The sequence below is a fragment of the Schistocerca piceifrons genome, chromosome 5, assembly GCF_021461385.2.
Source record: "Schistocerca piceifrons isolate TAMUIC-IGC-003096 chromosome 5, iqSchPice1.1, whole genome shotgun sequence".
NCBI classification, from domain to species: domain Eukaryota; kingdom Metazoa; phylum Arthropoda; class Insecta; order Orthoptera; family Acrididae; genus Schistocerca; species Schistocerca piceifrons.
In genome coordinates this window covers 237,332,676-237,357,917 of record NC_060142.1, presented here as the reverse complement: position 1 = coordinate 237,357,917, position 25,242 = coordinate 237,332,676, and the positions used below count along the sequence as shown (strand labels likewise).

Sequence of the window (25,242 nt, the reverse complement as noted above, 5' to 3'; positions counted from 1 at the left end):
GTATAGAAAGACACTTAAAGGTGGTGGGATGGGCATTTATAGCAGAAATGTAGCTTGTTGAAAAGTCAAATGGGCCACTCATGTGTGTGCGTTTGTGTTCTGTACTAACTAGCTCTAAGGAAGGACATTGTTCAAAAGATTTTCAGTCTTGGACGCCTATCAACAACTCAACACCTCATCTATATAGAAGTTGTTAACTTCACTACATCTGTAATTTAAGAACAATGTTAATGATATTCATACAAATTATATTTACTACTGTGATACAAGTAATGGAACCAAGCTTTTGAGAAACGTATTTATGAAATTGTAAATCAATTATCATCATATTTTTTTTTAAAGAATCGAGTTATTTTACAAAATAAAGACAATTCAATCTAAATGTCATATATTAAGTCCAAAGTGAGAGCTATGATTTAATTACAGGCCATTGCCATCAACAATGGATGTTGGGTCATGCACATTAAGGCAGAAAAGAGTCAATACTAAGCTTTAATACAAATGGCCCTTCCATGTAAATCAGAGACAATACAGCAGACAAAATACACATGGAGTTATGAGAGACAACTGAGGGAAGGTCATGGTATGCAACAGTCAAACTGAGAAGCACATTCAAGTTACAGAGAATAAAGAAAGGACACAACACTTAAATATCAGAGTTAAGAGATATAAATTACTACAGTAGAACATCAATTATCCAAACTTCGATTAACCAACTCCTTGGACTCTGTGGCCATGTGAGACCATCTGCCTGCACTTTGCACCAAACAGTGTACTAGCATTACTGGCCAATTTTACTAATGTCACAACAGGTGCCCATCTGAGTCACATTCCTCATGCATGTTCAGTTGATGGACTACTGTACTTCTGGTCTGTTCACTTTACTGTATTCTTTAATCTGATGTTTTATCTGTGTGTGGGTGGTTCCTTTCAAAGGGCACGGCCGATTTCCTTCCCCATCCTTCCCTAACCCGAGCTCACGCTCCGTCTCTAATGACCTCGTTGTCGACGGGACGTTAAACAACACTAACCTAACCTTATCTGTGTGTGCTTTTTAAGTTTATTATTGTATTCCTTTTAATTTTAAAAATAGAGTGGAGTTTTATAGAGGTTATTAAGTTGTTGATTAAGAAATAGTGTGATGCATGTGCAAAGTCAAAGTTTAAGAAATTGAAACAAAAAATTTTACACTTTTTAAAAGGATTTCCAGTGTCTAAAACTTTCTGTTTTCTTTTTTCTTTATTGGAAATGTAACTTTGTACTTAATTTTGATTTACTACGTTGTTTTGAGCTCTATAAGAGATTTATTTCATTCTGCTCATTATTCGACCTTTTTAGCATTCCAACCACTACGTGGTCCCAAAAGTGATGGTTAACCAAGGTTCTACCGTATTATTACTTTCTTTTTTTTGCTTTCACCATAGTCCCGCAGCGATCGCAGGGTTGACATGGTTACAATGGATTTGGCAATGTTAGTGCCCTTCCTGCTGCCACCCCATACCCCCCAGGACAGAATCAGTGTACCGCAACTGTCTGCGTCGAGTGTAAATCGTGAAATAGTGCGGACATGATTCAAATGTCTGCGACAAGTGTAGCTGAGGCGGAACGTGGGGACCAGCTCGGCATTCACCTAACGGGATGTGGTAAACCGCCTAAAAACCACATCCAGGCTGGCTGGCACACTGGCCCTCGTTGTTAATCCGCTGGACAGATTCGATCCGGGGCCGGTGCACCTACCCGAGTCCAGGAAGCAGCGCGTTAGAGCTCTCGGCTACCGTGGTGGGTGTATTATTACTATTACTATTATTATTATTATTATTACTACTATTAAGTTAGTCCGCTTCCTGTCACTGGTAAACATTTTTTTATATAATTCTGTGTATTGCTCATAATGTGTTTTCCTGTTTCATCACTTACCTTGGTATCCTTTGTCTCCCTTTGGACCTGGTGGTCCAAATAGTCCTGGTGGTCCAGTATCACCCTTAATTCCTGGAACACCTGGTGCACCATCCTGGCATGGCCTTCCTGGCGGTCCATCAACACCAGGCGGTCCAGGTGGACCTGCAAGTCCTTGTTCTCCTTTTTCTCCTTGTGGTCCTGGCAACCCAGGAATGCCAGGATTTCCCTGTATGCCAGGTAGCCCAGGTAGACCCATTTCACCTGAACAGTACAGAATATTCTGTGAACCAGCAGTAGCAAAATTTTGAAGAAAACAATAAAAAGTACCCTTAGAATTATGGAATAAGAATTATGCAAGTTGTTTGTGAAGAAATAATGTAACAAATCCTGTACACCACTGACCATTGTACTGGGATTTTACCAATACTTTTCTCCTACTTTGCAATTCATTCACTCACTTGCACATCTTGTTCTGAAAATTCCATCATGATGAAGAGCCCCAGGGTTGGGGAATGAATCAGGTTATACATTAAAAGGCAGTAGGACCTAGGAACCACTGCTGGCTAATAACAAATTATGATTAGTGCTAATCTACTCAGACTGATAAGTAAGGGTATTAGTTCTAGATTAGTTTATTCTCTGCCTGGGATTTGACAAAAGATCAGGGACAACTCAAGGAACCCACTGAAGCTGGCTGACCAGCTCGTGGGCTGCCAACATTGGATCGCCAAGTACAGATGAAGACAACAATGAGGAAAATGGACATTGGGGACAGCACTACAAACAAACAAATCCAGTGAATAGTCCAAGGAGAGAAACCAAGAAGTAGTGAAGCAGAAAACAAAAGACAATAGTGTGCTATGATTAGTGATATGAATGTGAGGTGAATAAAGCACTGAAGGCAGAGCCATGGCACACTGAGGTGTTGATGAGATGGGCGTGGTATTGTGGTGCAGTGAGATCAGCACTGTGGCATGGGAATGCTAATGCTTGCATCTGAAGTGCTGGCACCTACTGGTGGATAACAAAGTCCAAGACTTCTGGCATCTTTTAGAGTCACTGACCTGGGATACCAGAGCCCTCCCTCCTGAAATGGGCACATAGGTCCAGAAGTATCCTGGACCATGCTTTGGAAGGTGAACTTGTGGCATGGTAGGTGTGTCGACACACAACCTTGCCAGTTGCTGTGAGGAACTGGGAACATCTGACATCATGCCAAGATCTGGCAATATGAGCATATTTTAAATTTCTTGTATGATGTCTGCCTGTGACCTGTCATAGAACTAGAGTACAAAACTCCATTCTGAACCCTAGAGAAGGATGCAAAGTCTACATGAAAGCTATTTTTACTTCTAGCATTCGGGTTGTAAATTTCAGAGTTCATCCTAAATTCATTCTTGTTATTAGCCACAAATATTATTACAGAGTATATGTTATGGTATGTAAGTGTAAGAATTCCTAGGCCCCTTAAGAAACTTCTGCAAGATGTTCAGTTACCAACTTCACACAGTATTCTTATTGTACACTACTGTAGAATAAAAACTTTTTTTTTACCTTAGCTGCAATGTCCCAGAAGATAATACCACAGCCCAGTATTGAGTAAAAGTATGCTAGCAATCCGCTCTGTGGGTCAACACAATGAGGGGGGTTTCTAAGTCCAAGCAGCAGAACTAAGTATTTTGTTTATTCACCTGGTGGTGCCATGTCAGTTAATTATCCACCTGGACATCCAGGAACTTCACGCATGGACTAATGTCTATTGTATGCCCATTTTGTTTTGTTTGAAATGCCATAGTACGAGTTTTTGTAAGAATAAGGGTTAAACTGTCGATTGCGAACCAGTTTGATGCCAATTCCATTATTCTCCTGGCTATGTCTGGTGTATATGTATTTGGGCCTTTTATCAAACATTACAGTTTTGTAAGAATCCCACAGTAACCTAGGCAAATAATTTACAGAGATCAAAAACAGAAGCAGCCCAAGCACTGAACTCAGTGGCACACCATATTTGAATTGAATTGAATTTTATTTTATCCTGTAAGATTACATCGTGTACAGTAAATGTACGTGTAATATAGGACATGTCAAAGTATTAAAATTCTTTATCAATTATTTTTCTACACCTTTAGCTTACATTTTTACATCACTGATAATGAGTAACAATATATACAAATTTAATGGCATAAGTATTCTGCAACACTGTAAAACTCTTTTTCAATGAGATAGTCTTTAAGTTTCTTTGTAAATTCATTGTGAAGTACACTATCTTGCAGGGTTTTGGGCAGACTTCTTAGTAGTCTGATACCAGAGTACTGGGGTCCTTTTTCTAGCATTGCCAGTCGGTGGGGTATGCTCCGTACTTCATTCTTCTTTCTTGTATTGTGGGTGTGTACACTAGCATTTGTAATCCAGTCCTCACTACCTTTTGTGATGTACATTATTGTTTTGTATATATATAATGATGAAAAAGTTAAGATATCTAAATTCTTGAAACAGTTTCTGCATGTTTCAGAGGTCTTTCTTCTTAAAATGGTCCTAATTGCTTTTTTTTGTAATGTGAACACTCGTTTTGTCTCTTGTTTGTTTGAGTTTCCCCACACCGTCACTCCATACTGTAAGTATGGTTCGAAAAGTCCATGATACACTGTACACAGAAGGTTCTTGTCTGAATACTGTGATAGCTGCATCATTAAGAATATGACAGAGCTCAGTTTCTTACAGACATTATTAATATGTTTTTTCCATTTCAGTTCATTATCCACAAGAATACCTAAGAATCTAGCAGATTCTACTTCTTCCAGCCTTGTTCCGTCAACCTCTAAATCCATGTCTACAGCCTTTTCCTTGTTTTTAAACACTGCATACATAGTCTTTTTTAGATTTATAACCAGTTCATTTTCCAACAGCCATTGAGCTGTGAAATTTGCAGATATGTATGCTCTTCTCTCAAGCTGTTCCATATTTTGGTCACTATTTAGTATTGTCATGTCATCAGCATACAATATTTTCTTTTCTTCCTCCTCAACACCTATATCATTAACAAATACATTAAATAACAATGGCCCCATTACCGAACCCTGCGGATTTCCATATTTGATGGATTTGGTTTCTGATTGGTACGAGTTTCCTAATGATACATACTGCTTGCGGTTGCACAAGTATGATTTTATCCATTCACCTGGTTGCCCCCGAATGCCATAGTTGCTTAATTTTTGTATCAGCATTTCATGTTCAATGGTGTCAAATGCCTTTGAAAGATCCAGAAACATTGCAGAGACAACCTTTTTCTCATCTAAGGACTGTAAAATGTGTTCTGTTAGACTGACAATTGCTGATTCTGTAGATTTACCCTTTCTGAAACCATGTTGTGAGGTCATGAGAATATGTTTGTCCAAATAGTTAACTAATCTGGTATACATAAGCATTTCTAGGATTTTTGAGAAACCTGATATCAGTGAAACTGGTCTGTAGTTGTTGGGATCATCCTTACACCTTTTCTTGTACACTGGCACTACCTTCGTTATCTTCAGTTTTTCTGGAAAAATTGCATCTCTGAAAGAACAGTTTGCTATGTTCAGCAGTGGTGTTATTATCTCCTCACATACCAGCTTTATTACATGATTTGATATTTCATCATCACCAGCTGATTTCTTGGACTTCAGTTTCTGTATAGTTTTCCGCAATTCATCTTCCGTGACTGGTCTTAAGAACATAGTACTGCATGATCTTTTTGGTACCTTAATACCCTTCTGTTTTTGACTATTTCTTTCCAATTTTAGGTTTTCTACTACACTGATATAGTTATTATTCAGTATGTTTGCTATTTCCATACCATATGTGACCACTGTGTTGTCTACTTTAATTGACCTAATACCTTCTTCTTTGTTTGACCCATCTTTTTCCTTTCTTTCAGCATTGATTGCATTCCAAGCTGCCTTTGCCTTGTTTTTTGAGTTCGCTATAGTGGTGTCAATTGCTCTTGCTTTCGCTTCTCTTATTGTTTTTCTATACTTCTTTTTTAACATTTTATAGTTTTCAGCTTCGCCCATCCGTCTCACATCCTGAAGCTTCCTTCGCTGTTCTAGTATTTCACTCGTAATCCACTGTGTTTGATCTTGATGCCTTTCTTGTCTCTTTACTTTGGGAAATGCTACATTAAAATGGTACTTAATTGTTGAAATAAATGCATCATATTTTTCATTTACACTCTGGGCCTGTAGGATTTCATTCCAGGTTTCCTTACTTAACATTGTTCTAAAGATGTTGATACTTTGTTCACTGATGATCCTAATTTCTTTGGTTGTTTGTTTTGGTTCTGATACTGTGTCATTACTTCTACAAAAGCTGATTAGTTGTCCATGATGATCAGATATTTCTGTCTGAACTACATGTGACTCATAGTTACATATATTAGTAATTATGTTGTCAATAATTGTCTCACTTTGTGAAGTCACTCTTGTTGGTGCAGTTATTGTCACTTTCATGTTATGCTGTATTAACAATTCTTCAAAATCCTGTCTTATTTTTGTGTCTTTTCCCATGTCAATGTTGAAGTCTCCACATATAATAAGATTTCTCTTCATATTCATTCTCAATAAGCTAGCAACTTTTTTTAGAAAGATGCTAATATTGCCACATGGTGACCTGTACGCACAAAACACTCTAAAATCCTCTGCCACTATACCAGTAACTTCAAAGTCTTTTTCTCTAGCTATGGGAAATGTAGCAGCTTCACTGTTTACATTCTTTGAAAGAGTACCTGTTTTAATATATATACAAACGCCACCACCCTTATATTTAGATCTGCAGAAGTAACTAGCTAGTTTGTAGTCCTTTACTGCCACATTATGTATTTTACTTTCAGTTAGTCCATGTTCACTTATGCATAATATGTCTGGTCTTACTTCACTCAGGAGTACTTCTGCTTCTAATTTTTTGTTACCAAAGTATTGAATATTTTGATGAAGTACTTTTATGTAATTTTTATTTTGTTGGTTTACATGTTGTGAGCTGTATTCTGGGGCAAATTCTTTAGTATCGTCTTTTTTTGTATGGTGCTTATATTTTTCTTTTCCAGCTGGAGTGTATGATTTTTCATCCCCTTCAGGCCATATTAGTTTCCCTTGAATCTAATGATTTTGCAGACATCTGCAAACATTCTGCTGAACGTTACAGACCCCAGTCTATTTGAATGCAAGCCATCCTTCGCTAGTGAGTTTTTACATAGGAATTTGTTTGGGTCTATAAAAATTGCTCCAAGACGATCACATTGTTCTTTAAGAGCACGGTTTATTTTGGCGATATATTTTTCACTCACCGACCTTCTGTTTATGATTCCGCTAAGTATCAGACGAGATCCTGCATACATATTTCTTGCAGTACGAATCATGTTTCTTGTTTCGCTTGCCATTTCTTCCTCACTGCTGCTCCTTAACGAATTCGCCCCAACATGTATAAACACCCCATTATAGTTATGTCTGGTTTCAGAATCTGGTTCTGTAGTATCTTGTCTTGCATTTACCATATTTTTAAAATGTTTACCGAGTTGATGCGTTCTAATACCAGGTCGTACGTCGATCTTGCAATTGGGGACAGCGATATTCTTCAGCAGCGAGTCGCCAATTATTAAAAAGTCATTTTCCTTTTGTTGCGTATCTGTCGCCTTGTTTTTCCTTTTGCTGTACGTCACGACCTTCCATTTATATTTATCTTCCGGTTTTTGGCTTACTGAGTTTACCGAGACATCAACGGGAACACTTGAAATGTTGTTTTTAAAGTACGATCGGTCATTCGTATTTTCGCGATCTTCTTGCTTTTCCGTTTGATGGCTTTTACACACACAGGACTTCTTTTCTTGTATTAATGTATCGTTTTCTTTCTTGATGGTTGAAAGTTCGGTTTTTAATGCCTCAATGTCACTTCGTAGTAACTTTATAATTTCGTTTTTTGTATCAACTGCACTTACAAGATCGGCCGTTTCGTCACGTAAACAACCGTGACATGTCCACGGAAAATCATCGCTGACGAACTTTAGATTTACTTTCGCGCACTTTTCGTGTAACCAGAAGTTGCATTTGATACACAGAATACCCTTCATCACACGCTTTTTACATTCTCTACACGAAGAACTGTTCATTTTTTGCCTTTTTAACGAGAGAGAAGCGTCACTACACTTTCCTATCGGCTCCATCTTTTAATGTTTCCCCACAATGAATTTAATTTTATTCCTGTCGTATCATTTGTTAGTGTGACACTCTGTTTTTTGTTCTAATATAAAATGTCATCCATGCAACAGGAAGGCTTTTAACATTAATTTTAGTTTTCGTAGTTGACTTTTATGATCTACAACTATCAAAGGCATTAAAATCACAGAAAATACCAACAGGGTAATTTTTCTCATTTACTTCTATTAGAATTGAGCCCTTGAGAACATAAACTGTTTCTGAGTAGAGAAACCTTTGCAGAAGCCAAACTGAGCTATTGTTAAATTTTGTTCAATTAGAGGTGAGTTGCTTATCCCCACTTTTACAGATGGGTGTTACAGTTATTGTACACTATTATAGAATAAAACCTTTTTTTTTACTTTAGCTTCAATGTCCCAGAAGATTATACCACAGCGCCATATTGAGTAAAAGTACATTAGAACATCAGGAAGGATCCTGTTCAAGGAACTGGGTATTCTAACCACAACTTCTCAATATATTTATTCCTTAATGAAATTTGTTGCAAATAATATGTCCCTAATTGCAACAAGTAGGTAAATACGTAGTATGAAATAAGAAGCTTAATACATAGTATCAAATCAGAACAATCTACATCAAGACCTAAAATTGTTTACCTTGGCCCAAAAGTGGGTCCAATATTCAGTAACACACATTTTCAATAAGTTGCCAGCAACCATTAAAACCTTGATTTCAGGTAAAGCACAATTTAGAATTTAGAGTTTATTCACCTCAAATATTTTACATGTGACTGGTGTAATTATTTACATATTACATTCATGACATTTACGTCACTGACACGTTGTTACAGATAATGTGAAAATTATACAGTCCGGGCACACTTTCAATTGTTTATTGCACAAGAACTAAACACTGCACAGATATCATACATATTGCATTTTGAAGAGAAACTCTGAAAGCTTTTTTTTTTTTTTTTTTTTTTTTTAATTCGATATGTAAACCACGAGTGACCCGGCAGATGTCAATACGCTGATTAAACTCTTGCCATACCCATCCCAGCATGGCATCGTTGACTGTGGCAGTCACTTCCCGTATTCTCCTCCTGAGCTCTGCTACATTACATGGTATAGGTGGGACATACGCCAGATCTTTCATTGTCCCAACAGAAAAAAGTCACATGGAATGAGATCTGGTGATCAGGGAGGCCATTTGATGAAACAGCTGTCCCCATCTGTAACAGTGCTGATCCATCAGTGCGGCAACTCCATGTTCAGGTACCCATTAACTTCATGATGAAAATGGGGTGGAGCCCCATCCTGCTGAAAGATGGACAGAAAGTCTGATTGGATTTGAGGCATCAGCCATTGCTGCAATATGTCAAAGTATGAATATTCTGTGAGAGTGCTCTCGGCGAAGAAGAATGGCCTGTACAGTTTGCACTTCTCTTTGCCAGGCGAAGGCAACCCATCAAAATGGATTTGTTATACCAGTGGTAAATGGCCTTCCTTGTTGGTGGCTCCTTACCGTACTTGCTTAGAAACATCCACTAAACAGCAGTAGCACACTTGTTTTTGTCGAACTCCAACACACAGAAAGCTCGCTCTGCACCTGAACTCGCCACGTTTGCGACTAGCGCTATCGACAAGTCACCAAACAACGCTTTGGCAGTATACATGAAAAAAGCTTTCACGGTTTCTCTTCAAAATGACATATGTATGATAGCTGCATAATGTTTGGTTCTTGTGCAATAAATAATTGAAAGTGTTCCTGGACTTTACGTACACCCTGCATACTTAGGAACCTTTTCACCAGTGATTTATTATAACTTAATATGACAGCAGTCATAACTGTATGTCACTTAAATCTGGTTTCTCATACTCTTTCATGGAGTAGTACACTTCCTGCTTCAACTACTCTGCTAGAATGATTGTAAATATGCTACAGGGAACAGAATGGGCACATTTTGGGAGTATACTGAAAAACCTGCGGCCTAGATATTTGTGACTGTTGTGAATCTAGCCTACTGTTGAGTATATCAATTGAGTGTCCAGTTCTTGTGCTGTGATCATGTACAGACATCTTAAGGTTAAAATTATTTAAATTCTCTTTAACACTGGGGCTTGGTACTGTCATAATACTGAGCTTTTTGAAGTGATTTTTAAAAGATTATCTTGGAGTACATGCTGCTGTGCATCTCATAGCTGTTTTTTGCCACTTGAATACAGTTTTTGAGCTGGGGCAGTTACCCCATAGAAGAGTTCCATAGGTAAGGTGGGAGTGGAAAAATGTAAAATATGCATATACTAGTGGGTCTCTGCTTCCATTATTCCTCATTTTGTTCAGCAGATAAATCATCTGAGAAAGTTTGGAGCACAATTTTTCTGTATGACTCACCCAGATGAGTTTCTGATCTACCTGGATCTTCATTGGAGACACTTAAATTGAAAATAATGTCTTCCATTTTATTGTTATTAATTTGCATGACTAAGCAATTTCCCTGGAACCAGTTAGTGCATTGGTCCATAGCTATGTTTACATTATGTCACAGCTCCTCTAGATTGTCCACTTGTGTGATTAGAGTTGTATCGTCTGTGTACTGGACCCAGTACTGAACCCCGTGGAATGCCTTTTGTAATCGGTTACCATTGGTTGTTTGTAGTAACCATTTGCTTTCTGTTGCGTAGGTATGACTCAATAAGGTGCTGAGCATTCTCTCCAACTTCGTAGTATTGGAGCTTTTTGATAAGTGTACCGTGAGAGATAGTGTCAAAAACTTGCCTCAAATCTAGAAGAGTCACACAGGCTGTTTTCTTAGTCTCAAAAGAATTAGTTTGACAGACTTTTTGGGTGGCAACTCCTTCTGCTCTGTAGATTAATATGTTAACAGTGAATGTTCAACCAGTTTAAACAAAAAATATCTGTTAGATTTCAGTTCTGACAGCACTTGGTCACCACTGTAAAAATTAGGTATTCTGTGTATGATAAATTTATTAAAAGCGCATAACTATGTTTCATTCTGACAGTGTATTAATTCTGTAAACATTAACAGTTCCAGTTTACTGTAATGTATTCACATATCTTGTCACTCTGCTACCAAATGATCAGGAAAGTGAGTATTATATTCAAATGTTCTATGTTTTTTATGTTATGCTTTCTGACATTTTCCACACCCATGAGAACCATCTCATTTTTTGGTCTATGGAATGAAAACTGAATTTAATCTAATGCATACTTCAGTCCCTCACAAAATACAACTTGACTGATTGGTTAGAAATGTAATTCAAGAATTGTGCTACCATTTCAGCACAAGATTTTTGTACCTGGCTGAAATACCAAATGGATTTTGTGATCCCAGCAACAAATTATCTGGGAAAGATGATGTTTGTGATGGAGTATGCACTGTCTTTTAAACTAAACCTGATGGACCATTTTTATTCCTGTATCTTCAGCTATTGTCAAGAAGACTTTGTTGAACTCAGTAGGAAATGATTTAAATTTTGTATCATCTGTCTCACTGTAAATGTCAGCAGGCTGTTAATTATCATCTGCCTTACTAAGTTTATTCATTTCATGCCTAGTAGTACCTCTAGTGTTACTGAAGCTCTTCTGTGTAATTTACTGGCACTCCCAGTAGTTGCACCAGGAGTACTAGTTCAACTAGTTCTTGCTACTTCTGTGAAGTTCAGAAAGTACAAGAGTGGTAAGAACTGAATCTTTGAGGGCAGGTAGTGAGTTGTGCATGGATAGCTCAGTCAATAAGCATCTTTATTTCTTGCCCATGAAAGGCAAAGCACCATGTTTGAGTCGCTGTTCAGCAGCCAGCTTTAATCTATGAAGTGGAAAATTCATTCTGAAAAGAAGCTTCTTTTTCATGTATATGATTTTGTCAGTAGTGAAAGTTCATTTCTTTTATCATTATGCAGTTCAGCAAGACTGTAACCACTGTTTTTCATGATGATTATGATCAGTTCTTGATAGAGTTGTCAGAAGCTTAAAATATTGATATTTGCACATAAAATTGTCATTTGTATCTCTGGTAACATAAATTATTAGTGCATCAATAGTGTTAAGAAAAATGTTTAGCTGTAGTAAATGACTGAGTGTGCACAAGTTACTCGTATTTATAAAAACAACTAAGGATGCATCTACAACACTCTTAGAGATTAGAGTAATTCTTTTAATATTACTGAAATCTCAAGAGGATCATGTTATAAATATGAATGAAGCTGTAAGTAAGCAACAGTATATAAAAACACTGTAAGAAAAAAGACAAGTCTCATTAGTTTCAATGATTTTATATTGCCTTAAGTCTTTTTTTAATGTGGCAAAAATGTCACAGAATTACAGAAAGTAAAAGACATTAATAAAGTCAAGTAACCAGGTGAAAAGAGCATGGAAAATGCAACACACAAAGGGGACACATCTTTAAAAGGTTGACTTCAGATAGACTGCTACTCTTTTCTATCTTCTTCAACATTTACTCAGTTAATAAAATTGCAACAAGTAGAGTTTTCTAACACAGTGTGAATATAATGGATAATTCATGTAATACTTACACCAATGTGTTTAGAAGCACTTACCCTTCTGTCCTTGAAGTCCTGGTGTTCCATCTCTCCCATTTTTGCCTGGTAAACCAGGAAGTCCCTTTTCTCCTTTCACAGTGATCCCAGGAGGACCAGCAATGCCTTGAGGGCCTGTTTCCCCTGTTTAATCAGATGTATATGACAGTTGTATTAGCAAGGTGATGTCACAACATTATACCTGATCTTTCAAAAGCAAGAATAGACCTTTTGGAAGTAAGAAGAATAGAGGGGAAAGTTGCATGATTTAAAGGAATTCAAGTTACATAGTTTTACACTACATTAAATGAGTCATGTTTCATGCATCCTGTCCTGAGAAGTAATGGGATGTGAAAATATAACAAATATCTACATTTCATTTGGGTTTATTACAATAAAATGATTTCAGCTATGAAATAATATAATATTATGGTATTAATATTAATTATATTTTTATATGCTAAATGTGACAAAAGTCATGGACTCATCATGTTGGACCTCCTTCTGTCTGGCATAATGCAGCATCTCAGTGTGGCATGAACTCAAGTTTTTGGAAGTCCCCTGCTGAAATATTGGGCACAACTGCCACTACAGTAGTCCATAATTATGAAAGTGTTGCTGGTGCAGGATTTTGAGCATGAACTAACCTCTCAATTACGTCCAAAAATAATTGATTTGATTCATCTTGGGCTATCTGGGTGGCCAAATCATTCACTCGAACTGTCCAGAATGTTCTTAAAATCAATTATGAACAACTGAGGCCTGGTGAAAATTCTATCATTGTTTGGGAACATGAAGTCCATGAATGGCTGCAAGTGGTCTCTAAGTAGGCAAACATTTCCAGTCAATGATTGATTTAATTGGACCAGAGGACCCAGTCAATATCATTTAAATACATCCCCCACCACCAGCTTGCACAGTGCCTTGTCAACAATTTTTGCACGTGGCTTTATAGGGTCTTTGCCACACTTGAACCCAACCATCAACTCTTACCAAATGAAATTTGAAATCATCTAACCAGACTGTGGCTTTCCAGTCATCTAGAGTCCAATTGATATGGTCACGAGCCCAGGAGAGGTGCTGCAGGAGATGCCATGCTGTTAGCAATAACACTCGCACTGGTTGTCCGCTGCCATAGACCATTATTGCCAAATTTCACCACTTATGTCACACATTGATTTCTGCAGTTATTTCACGCAGAGCTGACAACTCTATGCAAATACCACTGCTCTCAGTCATTAAGTGAAGGTCATTGGCCACTGTGTTGTTCATAGTGAGAGGTAATGCCTGAAATCTGTTATTCTCAGAACACTCTTGAAATTGTGGATCTCTGAATATTTAGTTCTTTAACAATTTCCAAAATGGAATGTGTCATGCATCTAGCTCTAACTACCATTCTGCATTCTAAGTCTGTTAATTCCTGTCATGCGGCCATAATCATGTCAGAAACAGTTTTACTTGAATCACCTGAGTACAAATGACAGCTTTGCCAATGCACTGCCCTATTATGGATTATGTGTACAATACTACTGTCATCCATCTATGTGCAAGTTGCTAGCCCATGACTTTTGTCACCTTTGTGTATCTACCTGATGCATAAATGTACCTAACCTCCTACTGTTGTACATTCAAAGGCATTTCCATTTAGTCAAATTACCTAAAAATATAGCTCACCGTGTTGTGTGTTATGCTGATGATACAACACTACTTACCACACATCAGAACATTTCAGATCTGAATAACCTAACAAAAGAAACACTAAATAAGGCCCTGGACTGGTTTGCAGCCAATAAGCTCGTATGCAACCCTGACAAAACACAACAACTTTTAATGGGAACATCAAATGAAGTAGGCAATAAGTCAGTAAAACTCTTAGGTATTCACATTGACTCAAAACTATATTGGGAGGAACATGTCAATCATTTATGTGAAAAAATATCTCGGGTGGCATATCTTCTCTTGAAACTAAGGGAGGTAGTGAGCTTGGAGTACCTCAGGGTGACATACTTTGGGCTATTCCAGTCACATATTTCATATGGAATTATTATATGGGGGCACTCCCCTCACATCAAAAACATATTGAAATTACAAAAAAAAGTCATACGTATAATATGTAAAAGAGGTCATAGGGAGCACTGTCGTCCTCTTTTCTCCAGACTCAGAATACTTACAATTATAAATTTATACATCTATGTGTCTGTACTCTATATTAAAAATAATATTTCAGAATTTATTGCCAGAAAGGAAATACACGAACACAACACCAGGGCGAACGGTAATTTAGACATACCGCGCCACAGATTAGCGAGAACAGGAAATTCCCACAAAGTTAACCCACTCAAAATGTTCAATAAACTGTCAATTCATGTTCAGTCTATGGATACAAATTCTTTTAAAATTAAGTGGTACAGTTGGCTGTCAGATTATCCATTCTATGACATTAAAGAATTCTTTGAGATGCCTGAGGAGAATACAAGCATTTAAAAGTTGTCTGTAGTTAAACATATTATTTTGTGCTGTGGTTAATCGTGTGTAATTACAAAGTTTATACTATAAACAATAAAATACCTTATTATATTAGATTATAAGATAGCTTGTTGCGTTAGCTTTTAAAAGCTATCCTTTGTAACTTGGTACACTGCCATGCTTCAAATGTATTTATAATGTATTGACAGAAGTTTATTTTGTTATTCTGTATGTACTAGTACATCTTGTATGATGAAGCCAATATCATTGTAAAATGATCTATGGTGAATAAAATTCTTGAAATTCTTGAAAAGTGGGGTCATAGGTGAAAGCAGCAATTACTAGGGCGGTGCAATTACTAAGTATCATTCATTGTGGGTATGGCAACTAAAAAACTGCCTACCTTGATGGATGGTTACTGTCATGCAGGGTCTAACTGCAAATACAGCCCTGCTGACCATGCCGTACCCCAAAAGAACAACAACTAAAACTGTTGCTTCAGTACCAATTCCATTTTGGTTCTCCTCCCCAGCACCAGCTCCTCTTCCTCCCAAACTCCCCTGGCATAAACCTTCACTAATCCACATCCCCAGCTATTCCCTTGCCCTCATCTCTTTCTCCTCCAGTTGCCAAAAGCCTTTCTTCTGTACCACGCTTACTGGGATCTACAGTGTCTCATACACTGACAATGTTGTGATGACTGAAAATTTGTGCCAGAGTGGGATTCAAATCTGAATCACCTGATTATTGTGAGTAGTCACCTTATTCTATTAAGCAGCAAGCAACTCACCATATCCCAGTGAATGACCTACAAGGTGCAGAAAACCTGTCCTTCTGGAGGATTTTTGGTACCTGACACCACAAAATGTAAATACAACTGTAACCAGTTCTCATCCTCATCACCTGCAGATTCTAAGCTTAAGCATTCAGTGTCTTAGAAATAAATCATTAGAACTTGAGGTAGCTATGAACAGTGCAAATATTGACTGCATGTGCATTGTGGAGCATTGATGTAGAAGTTTTGAACTAAGTAGCATTAATATTCATCCGTTTAAGTTGGCAAGCCAATATTGTAGAAAAAATACCGAAAATGGAGGTGTATGTATATTTACCAAACCAGGTATCAGCTATAAAAGAAGGTGTGAAGCTGAATCATTGAGTGTGGAAAATCATTTTGAAGCAGCAGCTGTGCAGTTGAATTAAATACAGGGAAAAGTCATAGTCATAGCAATATACAGACCACCTACTGGTGATGCAGACATATTCTTTAACCAATTAGAAATATTGCTTAACACTCTGTTCACTGATGGAGCCACTGTAGTTGTGTGTGGTGACTTAAATGTTAATCTTATGAGTGAAAGTAGGCTAGAAGACCAGTTCCTAAATCTGTTATGTAGTTTCAACCTGCTTCCACACATACACACACCCACAAGAATAACAAATAATACAGTGAGTCTTACTGATAATATATTTTCAAATGTAGGAGGCACAGAAATTGAAGTAACAAATACTGATTTGGGATTATCAGACCACAATGCTCTTGTCCTCAAAATTCCTTCAAGGCCACTGAAAGAGAAAAAAAACACACTTCATGTATAAAAAAAAAAAAATTCTACAGAAAACTGTGTAGAATTCATAAATGTCCTAACTAATGAGGCTTGGGCAGAAGTACTATCCCTAACAAATACAAATGATGCATATAACACATTTTCTTCCATTTTCATGGGATATTTTGAAATGTGTTTTCCAAAAAAGGTGTCAAAAATCAGGTCACATGGCAATACGAAGCCAAGTTCTTGGATCACAGGTGGCATCAAAACTTCCTGTGGAACACTAAAGAGACTAATTTCTAAAATGAAAACATCCGCAGACCCACAATTCATAGAATATGTCAGGAATTACAAGAGGTTATATAGAAAAGTAATTGCTAAAGCAAAATTCATAAGTAATGATAGCTTTATAAGACAGTCTGAAAAAAAATCAAAAGCCATATGGGGTATTGTGAAGACTGAAATGGGGAAGAGTTGTGAAAACCAGGACATTAGCCTCAAAAATTTAAAAAAATGTCAATATTAATAAACAAGATTTGCCAAATTATATTAACAATTATTTCATAAATGCAACAACTTCATTAAGCTTAAAATTTACAAACAAAGAAAAACCCGAATATCCAAAAACAGCTTGTAGGATGAGGGTAGAGCCAACAAATGAGGGTGAAGTGTTGAAAGTGATACAAAGCTTGAAACCCAAAATATCGGCTGGCATACATGAGGTGCCTGTGTCAATCATAACAAGGACAACACCACAAATCGCAAAGCCCTTTGCACACATAGCCAATTTATCATTCAGTGAAGGAGCTTTTTCAGAAAAGCTGAAAATTTCAAAAGTGAAGCCATTATTTAAAAACAGCGACAAGTATAAGGTAAAAAACTATCGCCCAATATCTCTCCTCCCAGCATTTTCAAAAATATTAGAAAAACTAATGAAGCACTGAATCAACAAATATCTAAATGACCATAATTTAGTAAACAGAAATCAACATGGCTTCCAAGCACATAAAAATACCGAAACAGCGGTAATGTGCTACACTGAACAAATAATCAAAAATCTAGAAAAAGATTATAGTGTAGTAGGAGTAAATTTAGACCTCTCCAAAGCTTTTGACACTGTGAACCAGGACATTCTTTTAGAAAAATTGGAAGCGTTGGGTATACATGGGATAGGAAAAAAATGATTTGAATCATACCTAAAAAACAGAACACAGGTTGAAGGACTGACATCAACTTACTCCAACCACAAAATAAATTCAGTATCAGAGGCAAAAAATGTAGAAATAAGAGTACCACAAGGCAGCATCCTAGGGCCCATACTGTTTCTTGTCCATATAAATGATTTTCACACCTCAGATGATGCAGCCAAAGCAATAATATTTGCAGATGATACTAGTGTGATAATAAGTGCACCAAAGCAATTGCTACCAACAACTGCTGATAAAGTACTAAATTACATGCACTCTTGGTTCAATGCAAACAGGTTGACATTGAATGTAAATAAAACAAATTATATGCAGTTTGGGAAAAGATGTCAAAATGTAAACCTCGATCTGGTGTGGGGTGGCAAAGCCTTAGACAGAGTGACATCCACAAAATTGCTGGGGATCTATGTGGATGAAAACTTAAATTTTAATGACCACGTAATAAAACTTGCACAGAAACTTAATTCAGCCTGTTTTGCCCTCAGAATTATTGCAAATGTTTGTACCTCAGAGGGTGCCAGAATGGCATATTTCAGCTATTTTCAATCTCTTTCCACATACGGAATAATATTTTGGGGTTCCACAACAGGGCGCCTAAAACCAATTTTTTGTTGCAGAAGAGGGCCATCTGAATAATAACTCACAGTCATCCACAGACACACTGCAAACCCATATTCAAAAAGCTTAGAATACTTACTATACCAACATTATACATATACAAATGTGTATTGTATGTCAGGACCCACACTGCAGATTTTCAGATAAATGCCGACTTTCATAACTACAATACCCGTAATAGCGCAGCACTCCATACTCAGTGAACAAAAAGAACAAATACACAAAGGCATGTGAGCCATATCGGTGCAAAACTGTACAACGCATTGCCGGTCAACATTAGGCAGTTAGAAGATGATAACAAATTTAAAACAGAATTTAAAAAAATTCTAGTAGGACAGTGTTTTTATTCTGTAAATGACTATGTAGGTCAATAAATTTTTTCTAATGATATTTATAAAGGCAAATGGAAAATACTCTATCTGTACCTAATCATTCATTACCTAATCATTCATTACCTAATCATTCATTACATTTACATATTTAAAGGACAGCTGTTGTGTGATGTAAATACTGACTTGGCAGAAAATCCTAAGAAATTTTGGTCTTATGTCAAAGCGGTAGGTGGATCGAAACAAAATGTCCAGACACTCTGCGACCAAAATGGTACTGAAACAGAGGATGACAGACTAAAGGCCAAAATACTAAATGTCTTTTTCTAAAGCTGTTTCACATAGGAAGACTGCACTGAAGTTCCTTCTGTCAATTGTAGCACAGATGCAAAATGGTGGATATCCAAATATACGACAGAGGGATAGAGAAACAATTAAAATCGCTCAAAAGAGGAAAGGCCACAGGGTACGTGAAGGAACTTGCCCCCGTTCTTGCAGCGGTGTACCGTAGGTCTCTAGGAGAGCGTAGCATTCCAAAGGATTGGAAAAGGGCACAGGTCATCCCCGTTTTCAAGAAGGGTTGTCGAACAGATGTGCAGAACTATAGACCTATATCTCTAACATCGATCAGTTGTAGAATTTTGGAATACGTATTATGTTCAAGTGTAATGACTTTTCTGGAGACTGGAAATCTACTCTGTAGGAATCAGCATGGGTTTCGAAAAAGACGGTCGTGTGAAACCCAGTTTGCACTATTTGTCCACGAGACTCAGAGGGCCATAGACACAGGTTCACAGGTAGATGCCGTGTTTCTTGACTTCCGCAAGGCGTTCGATATAGTTCCCCACAGTCGTTTAATGAACAAAGTAAGAGCATATGCACCATCAGACCAATTGTGTGATTGGATTGAAGAGTCCCTGATAACAGAACGCAGCATGTCATTCTCAATGGAGAGAAGTCTTCCAAAGTAAGAGTGATTTCAGGTTGTGCCACAAGGGAGTGTCGTAGGACCCTTGCTATTCAGAATATACATAAATGACCTTGCGGATGACATCGGAAGTTCACTGAGGCTTTTTGCGGATGATGCTGTGGTATATCGAGAGGTCGTAACAATGGAAAATTGTACTGAAATGCAGGAGGATCTGCAGCAAATTGACGCATGGTGCAGGGAATGGCAATTCAATCTCAATGTAGACAAGTGTAATGTGCTGCGAATACAAAGAAAGATAGATCCCTTATCATTTAGCTACAAAATAGCAGGTCAGCAACTGGAAGCAGTTAATTCTATAAATTATCTTGGAGTACGCATTAGGAGTGATTTAAAATGGAATGATCATATAAAGTTGATCGTCGGTAAAGCAGATGCCAGACTGAGATTCATTGGAAGAATCCTAAGGAAATGCAATTCGAAAACAAAGGAAGTAGGTTACAGTACGCTTGTTTGCCCACTGCTTGAATACTGCTCAGCAGTGTGGGATCCGTACCAGATAGGGTTGATAGAAGAGATAGAGAAGATCCAACGGAGAGCAGTGCGCTTTGTTACAGGATCATTTAGTAATCGCGAAAGTGTTACGGAGATGATAGATAAGCTCCAGTGGAAGACTGCAGGAGAGACGCTCAGTAGCTCGGTACGGACTTTTGTTGAAGTTTTGAGAACATACCTTCACCGAAGAGTCAAGCAGTATATTGCTCCCTCCTATGTATATCTCGCGAAGAGACCATGAGGATAAAATCAGGGAGATTAGAGCCCACACAGAGGCATACCGACAATCCTTCTTTCCACGAACAATACGAGACTGGAATAGAAGGGAGAACCGATAGAGATACTCAGGTACCCTCCGCCACACACCGTCAGGTGGCTTGCGGGGTATGGATGTAGATGTAGATGTATATACTTAAGCAGTGTTGTGTATATAAGGACTTGCCATTTAGGGAGGACAAAACTAAAGCCTTATGAAAAACAGACTATGCATTTAAAATAACAAGCAGGGATGTATATAGGCTATATTAATTTCATTGTATTATTATTAACTTCATTGTATTATTTTGTTTTGTACTTTTTTACGTATATATTGTTTGTGTCCCATTTCTTTGAAATGGCTTACATGTACCCTTGACAACATCCATACAATATTTATTGTCAACGGATGGATAAATAAAATAAATAAATAAATATTATGGTATCTGAGTGTGCCTCCAGAACCAATACAAAATTTTCAATGCCACTCATGTTTTCTTAATATTTTTGCGAACAACCAGAGGTTTCAAACCAAGAATGACACCACTTGAGGAACAGATATGATGGAGAATGGAGACGTATGTGAGAAAGGGTTACATACCAACTGAAAGAAATTCACTAAAATGAAATGAATGGAATCAATTATTATAAAAGCAGTTATATGCAGTGACATGAAATGCAGAAATACACAATCTTCACTGTACTGAACATATCATGACAACATAACATTTGTGCCAGACTGGAATTTGAATCTTGGTCTCCCTCCTATTCCTACCGGTTGTCTTAATTAATTAGGATGTTTGATCATGGCTCCAAGATTGACCCAAACTTTCAATGTCAATGGAAATTTCTTCTAATATCATCTGTTCATCTTCCTTTAGACCATCATCTGTCTTCTCTTGTTCCCTACAATCCAGCAAAGCATTTTGACTGACCACCATTAACGTAGCTATACTTTCTGCCCACATTTTCATTACAGCCACAATGTTTTGCAATTACAGTACGTTTCCTTATCTGTTACTTTGCTTTTATGTCTCTCCTAGTAATTTACAACATGTATCTTTGCCCATGTCTCATTGCTTTAAGCAAAAACTGATAAATGGATACTGACTACAAACTTACTGTTTTAGAGACATGGAAAGTTTAGTTTTGAAACCACAGTTTAATTCATCAAAGGAACTGCATTCAATTTTTACTCTTCCATTTATTTCTTTTGCTGTCCATCTAGTCACCATGTTCAAGTGCCCCTCCCCCCACCCCTCCTCCAACCGGTTCTACGACTTCATTGTTAATTTGTACAATTTTCTTTGTGATGTGTTGATTGACCATTATTTTAGTTCCATTGTAGAAGGTTTCTTCTTGATTAAGTGGTTTAGTTCTTTTTTGAACTCTGACTGCACTAGCAGTAAAGAGTAGAATGATATCAGTAAAATGAAGATGGTTCAGACATTTCCATTACTAGCAATAAAGAGTAGAATGACATCAGTAAAATGAAGATGGTTCAGACATTTCCATTCAAGATGTTTCTTCCTCTTTTTTTTTTTTTTTTTTTTGCTTTAATGATCTAAAAACTTACTCTAGGACTGCAGAGAATAGTTTTGATGACATGAAGTATCCTTGCATTGCTCCTTTCATTTCCAAATTTCCCACTATCCTGATGAAGTCAAATGAAAGCTCCAGCACTTGGGAATATATTACTTATAACAACAAGAAAAATCTGCTTTTGACAAATCAAACAATGGAAAATCTGGGATGGAATGTAACAATATTATGAGTCGTGTGTGAGTTACATTTACGTGTGAGAGAGAGAGAGAGAGAGAGAGAGAGAGAGAGAGAGAGTGTTTTGTGTTGTTGTTGTTGTTGACGAAGGCCAATGGCCAAAAGCTTTAATTGTGAGAGTCTTTTGCTGTGCCTATCTGCAACTCAGCATCTCCGCTATATGATGAGTGATAATATTGTTACAATTTTTGACAAAATAATTTAATTGGATAGATAAAATATCTGCTAACCAAGTGGCAGCAGAACACACACATAAGATTAGGCAAGCTTTTGGAGCCATGGCTCCTTCTTCAGGCAGAAGGGTTGAAGTGGAAGGAAGAGGGGTGAAGGAAAAGGACTGGACAGGTCTAGGAAAAGGGATAGATTTTGACAAAGTCAACCAGAACTTTGGGTCAGGGAAGACTTATCGCATGAGATGAGAAGGAAAGACTGATTCATCTTTTTTGATAATTTAATCATGATTTTACTCTTTGTGATGTTGCCACTTATAGAAGTGGCTATATATTTTATTTGCTTACTCTGTTAACTTCATGAAGACAGATTAATATGAAGATGACCATAATGATTGACACTGGTAACTGAATAAACAAATAATCACAATCAGAGACTTTTATGGTATTTACAAAATATATTTGAAAGTAAATTTATCTATACTGCTTTTTATCATCATTAAAGTACAATTAACACTGATGAAAAATAAACCCAAACAGTACTCGATGGGAGGCTGAAGCCAAGAGTAGGCATTATTGTTCATAACAGAAACCATGAGTGGATTAATAAACATGTACCATCAAGATTTACTGTTGAGCAGCTATTTTCAGTGCAATACAGATACACAGATAAATGAGGGTAAGAAATCAAATGAAATTCAGTTATTCTGTAATAAGCTACCATAGATAAAGAGTACTCAGAAAATATCCCTGAGCAAACTCTGAAATGTTGCCAGAGGGGCATGAGTTCACTATATATTATTAAAAACTAGCACAAAATTTTAGATAAAAAGGAATTTCCTACCTCACACATTCCATAATCATCATGCTGCAATAACAAATGAATTTCAGTAAGATCTACTGTACTTATGATGATATTGTTATTTGCAGTTTTACTAATTAAGGTTTCTTAATGAGACAATAAATAAAAAAATTGAATTTGCTGAGTGATTCAAATTCCTCAGATGTATTTTGATTGAGATAACTGGAATAATATACAAAATAAATATTATTTTGTTTAAAACCCAAGTAGCATTATTACTTTAATGTACTATATGCTACTCACAATTTTCAAAAACATAGTAATATAAAAAATGTTTCAGAGATCACTAAGAAAAGCAAGAGTTTTTCAACAAGTACAAATAAAGTATTCAAAACACAAAATTTACAGAATTTTGATAATAATAAGTAGTGCCCATGGACACAAGAAACTCAGATGCAGGTGCTAATGATGTAAATGAATGTGTGTGAAATGAAAATGACACTGGCTACAATATGATTTCTGATAACAAAATTATTGTGAGGGCTGTTTTTTTTTTCCAACCTCCGATCACTTAGTATAGATGCTACACGAGTGGTAGAAAGTGGACATGCACTGTAGGCTACTGTGCAACTCTCCCACTACACATTCTACCAGTTCCAACCTCAAGGCATCAGTCTGCGTTGCACTACAGCCACGTAAACATGGCTGCTGTCATTGTTGCTGCCGCCATGTGTGAATTGTGAAGTGTAATTTGGTTTCTGCAAGCAGAAGGGAATAGTGCAGCAGAAATTCATCGGAGAATGACCTGAATGTACAGTGATAACTTCATGACTGACGGTGTTATGTGTGAATGGTGCCAAAAGTTTAAAGATGGCTGAAATGACATGCATGATGAAGGGGACCAAGGATGCAAGTATGTTGTTACAGCTGATCTTGTTGAACGAGAAAAATCATAGGTTCACCATAAATGCTTTGTCTATGGAAATTCTGGAAGTTTCAAGATCTGTTGTACACTCTATCATTACTCAACATTTGGGATGCAAAAACTTTGTGCTCGTTGGGTTCCAAAGATGTTGATGGACACCCACAAAAGTCACTGAATGGTGTCAGTTTTGAATTTCCTTGACTGTTATCACAATAAAGGAGAGAACTTTCTGAAATCAATTGTTGCCAGAGATGAAACTTGGATCCAATAAGACACACCGGAAACAAATTGACAATCACAACAATGGATGCATCCAAATTCACCAAACAACCCATAAAATTCAAACAAACATTCAACAACAGAAAGGTTATGGATACAATGTTTTGGGACATAAAAGGTGTGTTGCTTGTAGAGTTTATGCAGCCTGGAACCACTATCAATGCAGCTGCTTATTGTGAAACTTCATGACGTTTGTGGAGAGCCATTCAAAACAAATGAAGAGGAATGCTGACTTCAGGAATTGTGTTGATCCAGGACAATGCTCATCCACACACCGCTGGCACAACCCAACGGCTCCTTGAACAATTTCAATAGAAATCTTTGATCATCTGCTGTACAGTCCTGACTTGGCACACAGCGACTCTCACCTTTTCCCTGAAATGAAGACATGGCTAGGTGGGCAGCACTTTCAAACCAATGAAGATCTTCAAAACAACACCAATGCTCATTTGAAATCATTGGCGGCAACAATTTTTGAAGAGGGTATTGCAAAGCTTGTCCACAGGTACGATAAATGTCTCAATCTTTTCGGTGATTATGTTGAAAAGTAGCCATAAGTGTACAAAACTTCTGGTAATAAAATAATTGTTTTCAATGAACTTGTCTTTTATTTATAGCCTATTGGAGGTTGAAAAAAAGATGGCCCTTGCATTTATATGTTTAAAACTTACTGTGTTTTTCCCCCTTTAATATCTGGTCAAAATGTATACAAAAATGTACAGTTTGTGTGTGTTACACGGA

General features: G+C 37.1%; 1 protein-coding gene across 1 annotated transcript in view; it reads right to left on the bottom strand.

Annotated features, from left to right (window-relative positions):
• LOC124798180 (collagen alpha-2(IV) chain) overlaps window positions 1-25,242 on the bottom strand; it is a 277,057-nt gene that overhangs the window by 37,127 nt on the left and 214,688 nt on the right. The window contains exons 24-25 of the mRNA XM_047261466.1: window positions 12,662-12,784; window positions 1,918-2,160 (exon numbers count right to left, since the gene is read on the bottom strand). Coding sequence (XP_047117422.1) covers window positions 1,918-2,160; window positions 12,662-12,784 — 366 coding nt within the window. The remainder of the gene's footprint in view (window positions 1-1,917; window positions 2,161-12,661; window positions 12,785-25,242) is intronic.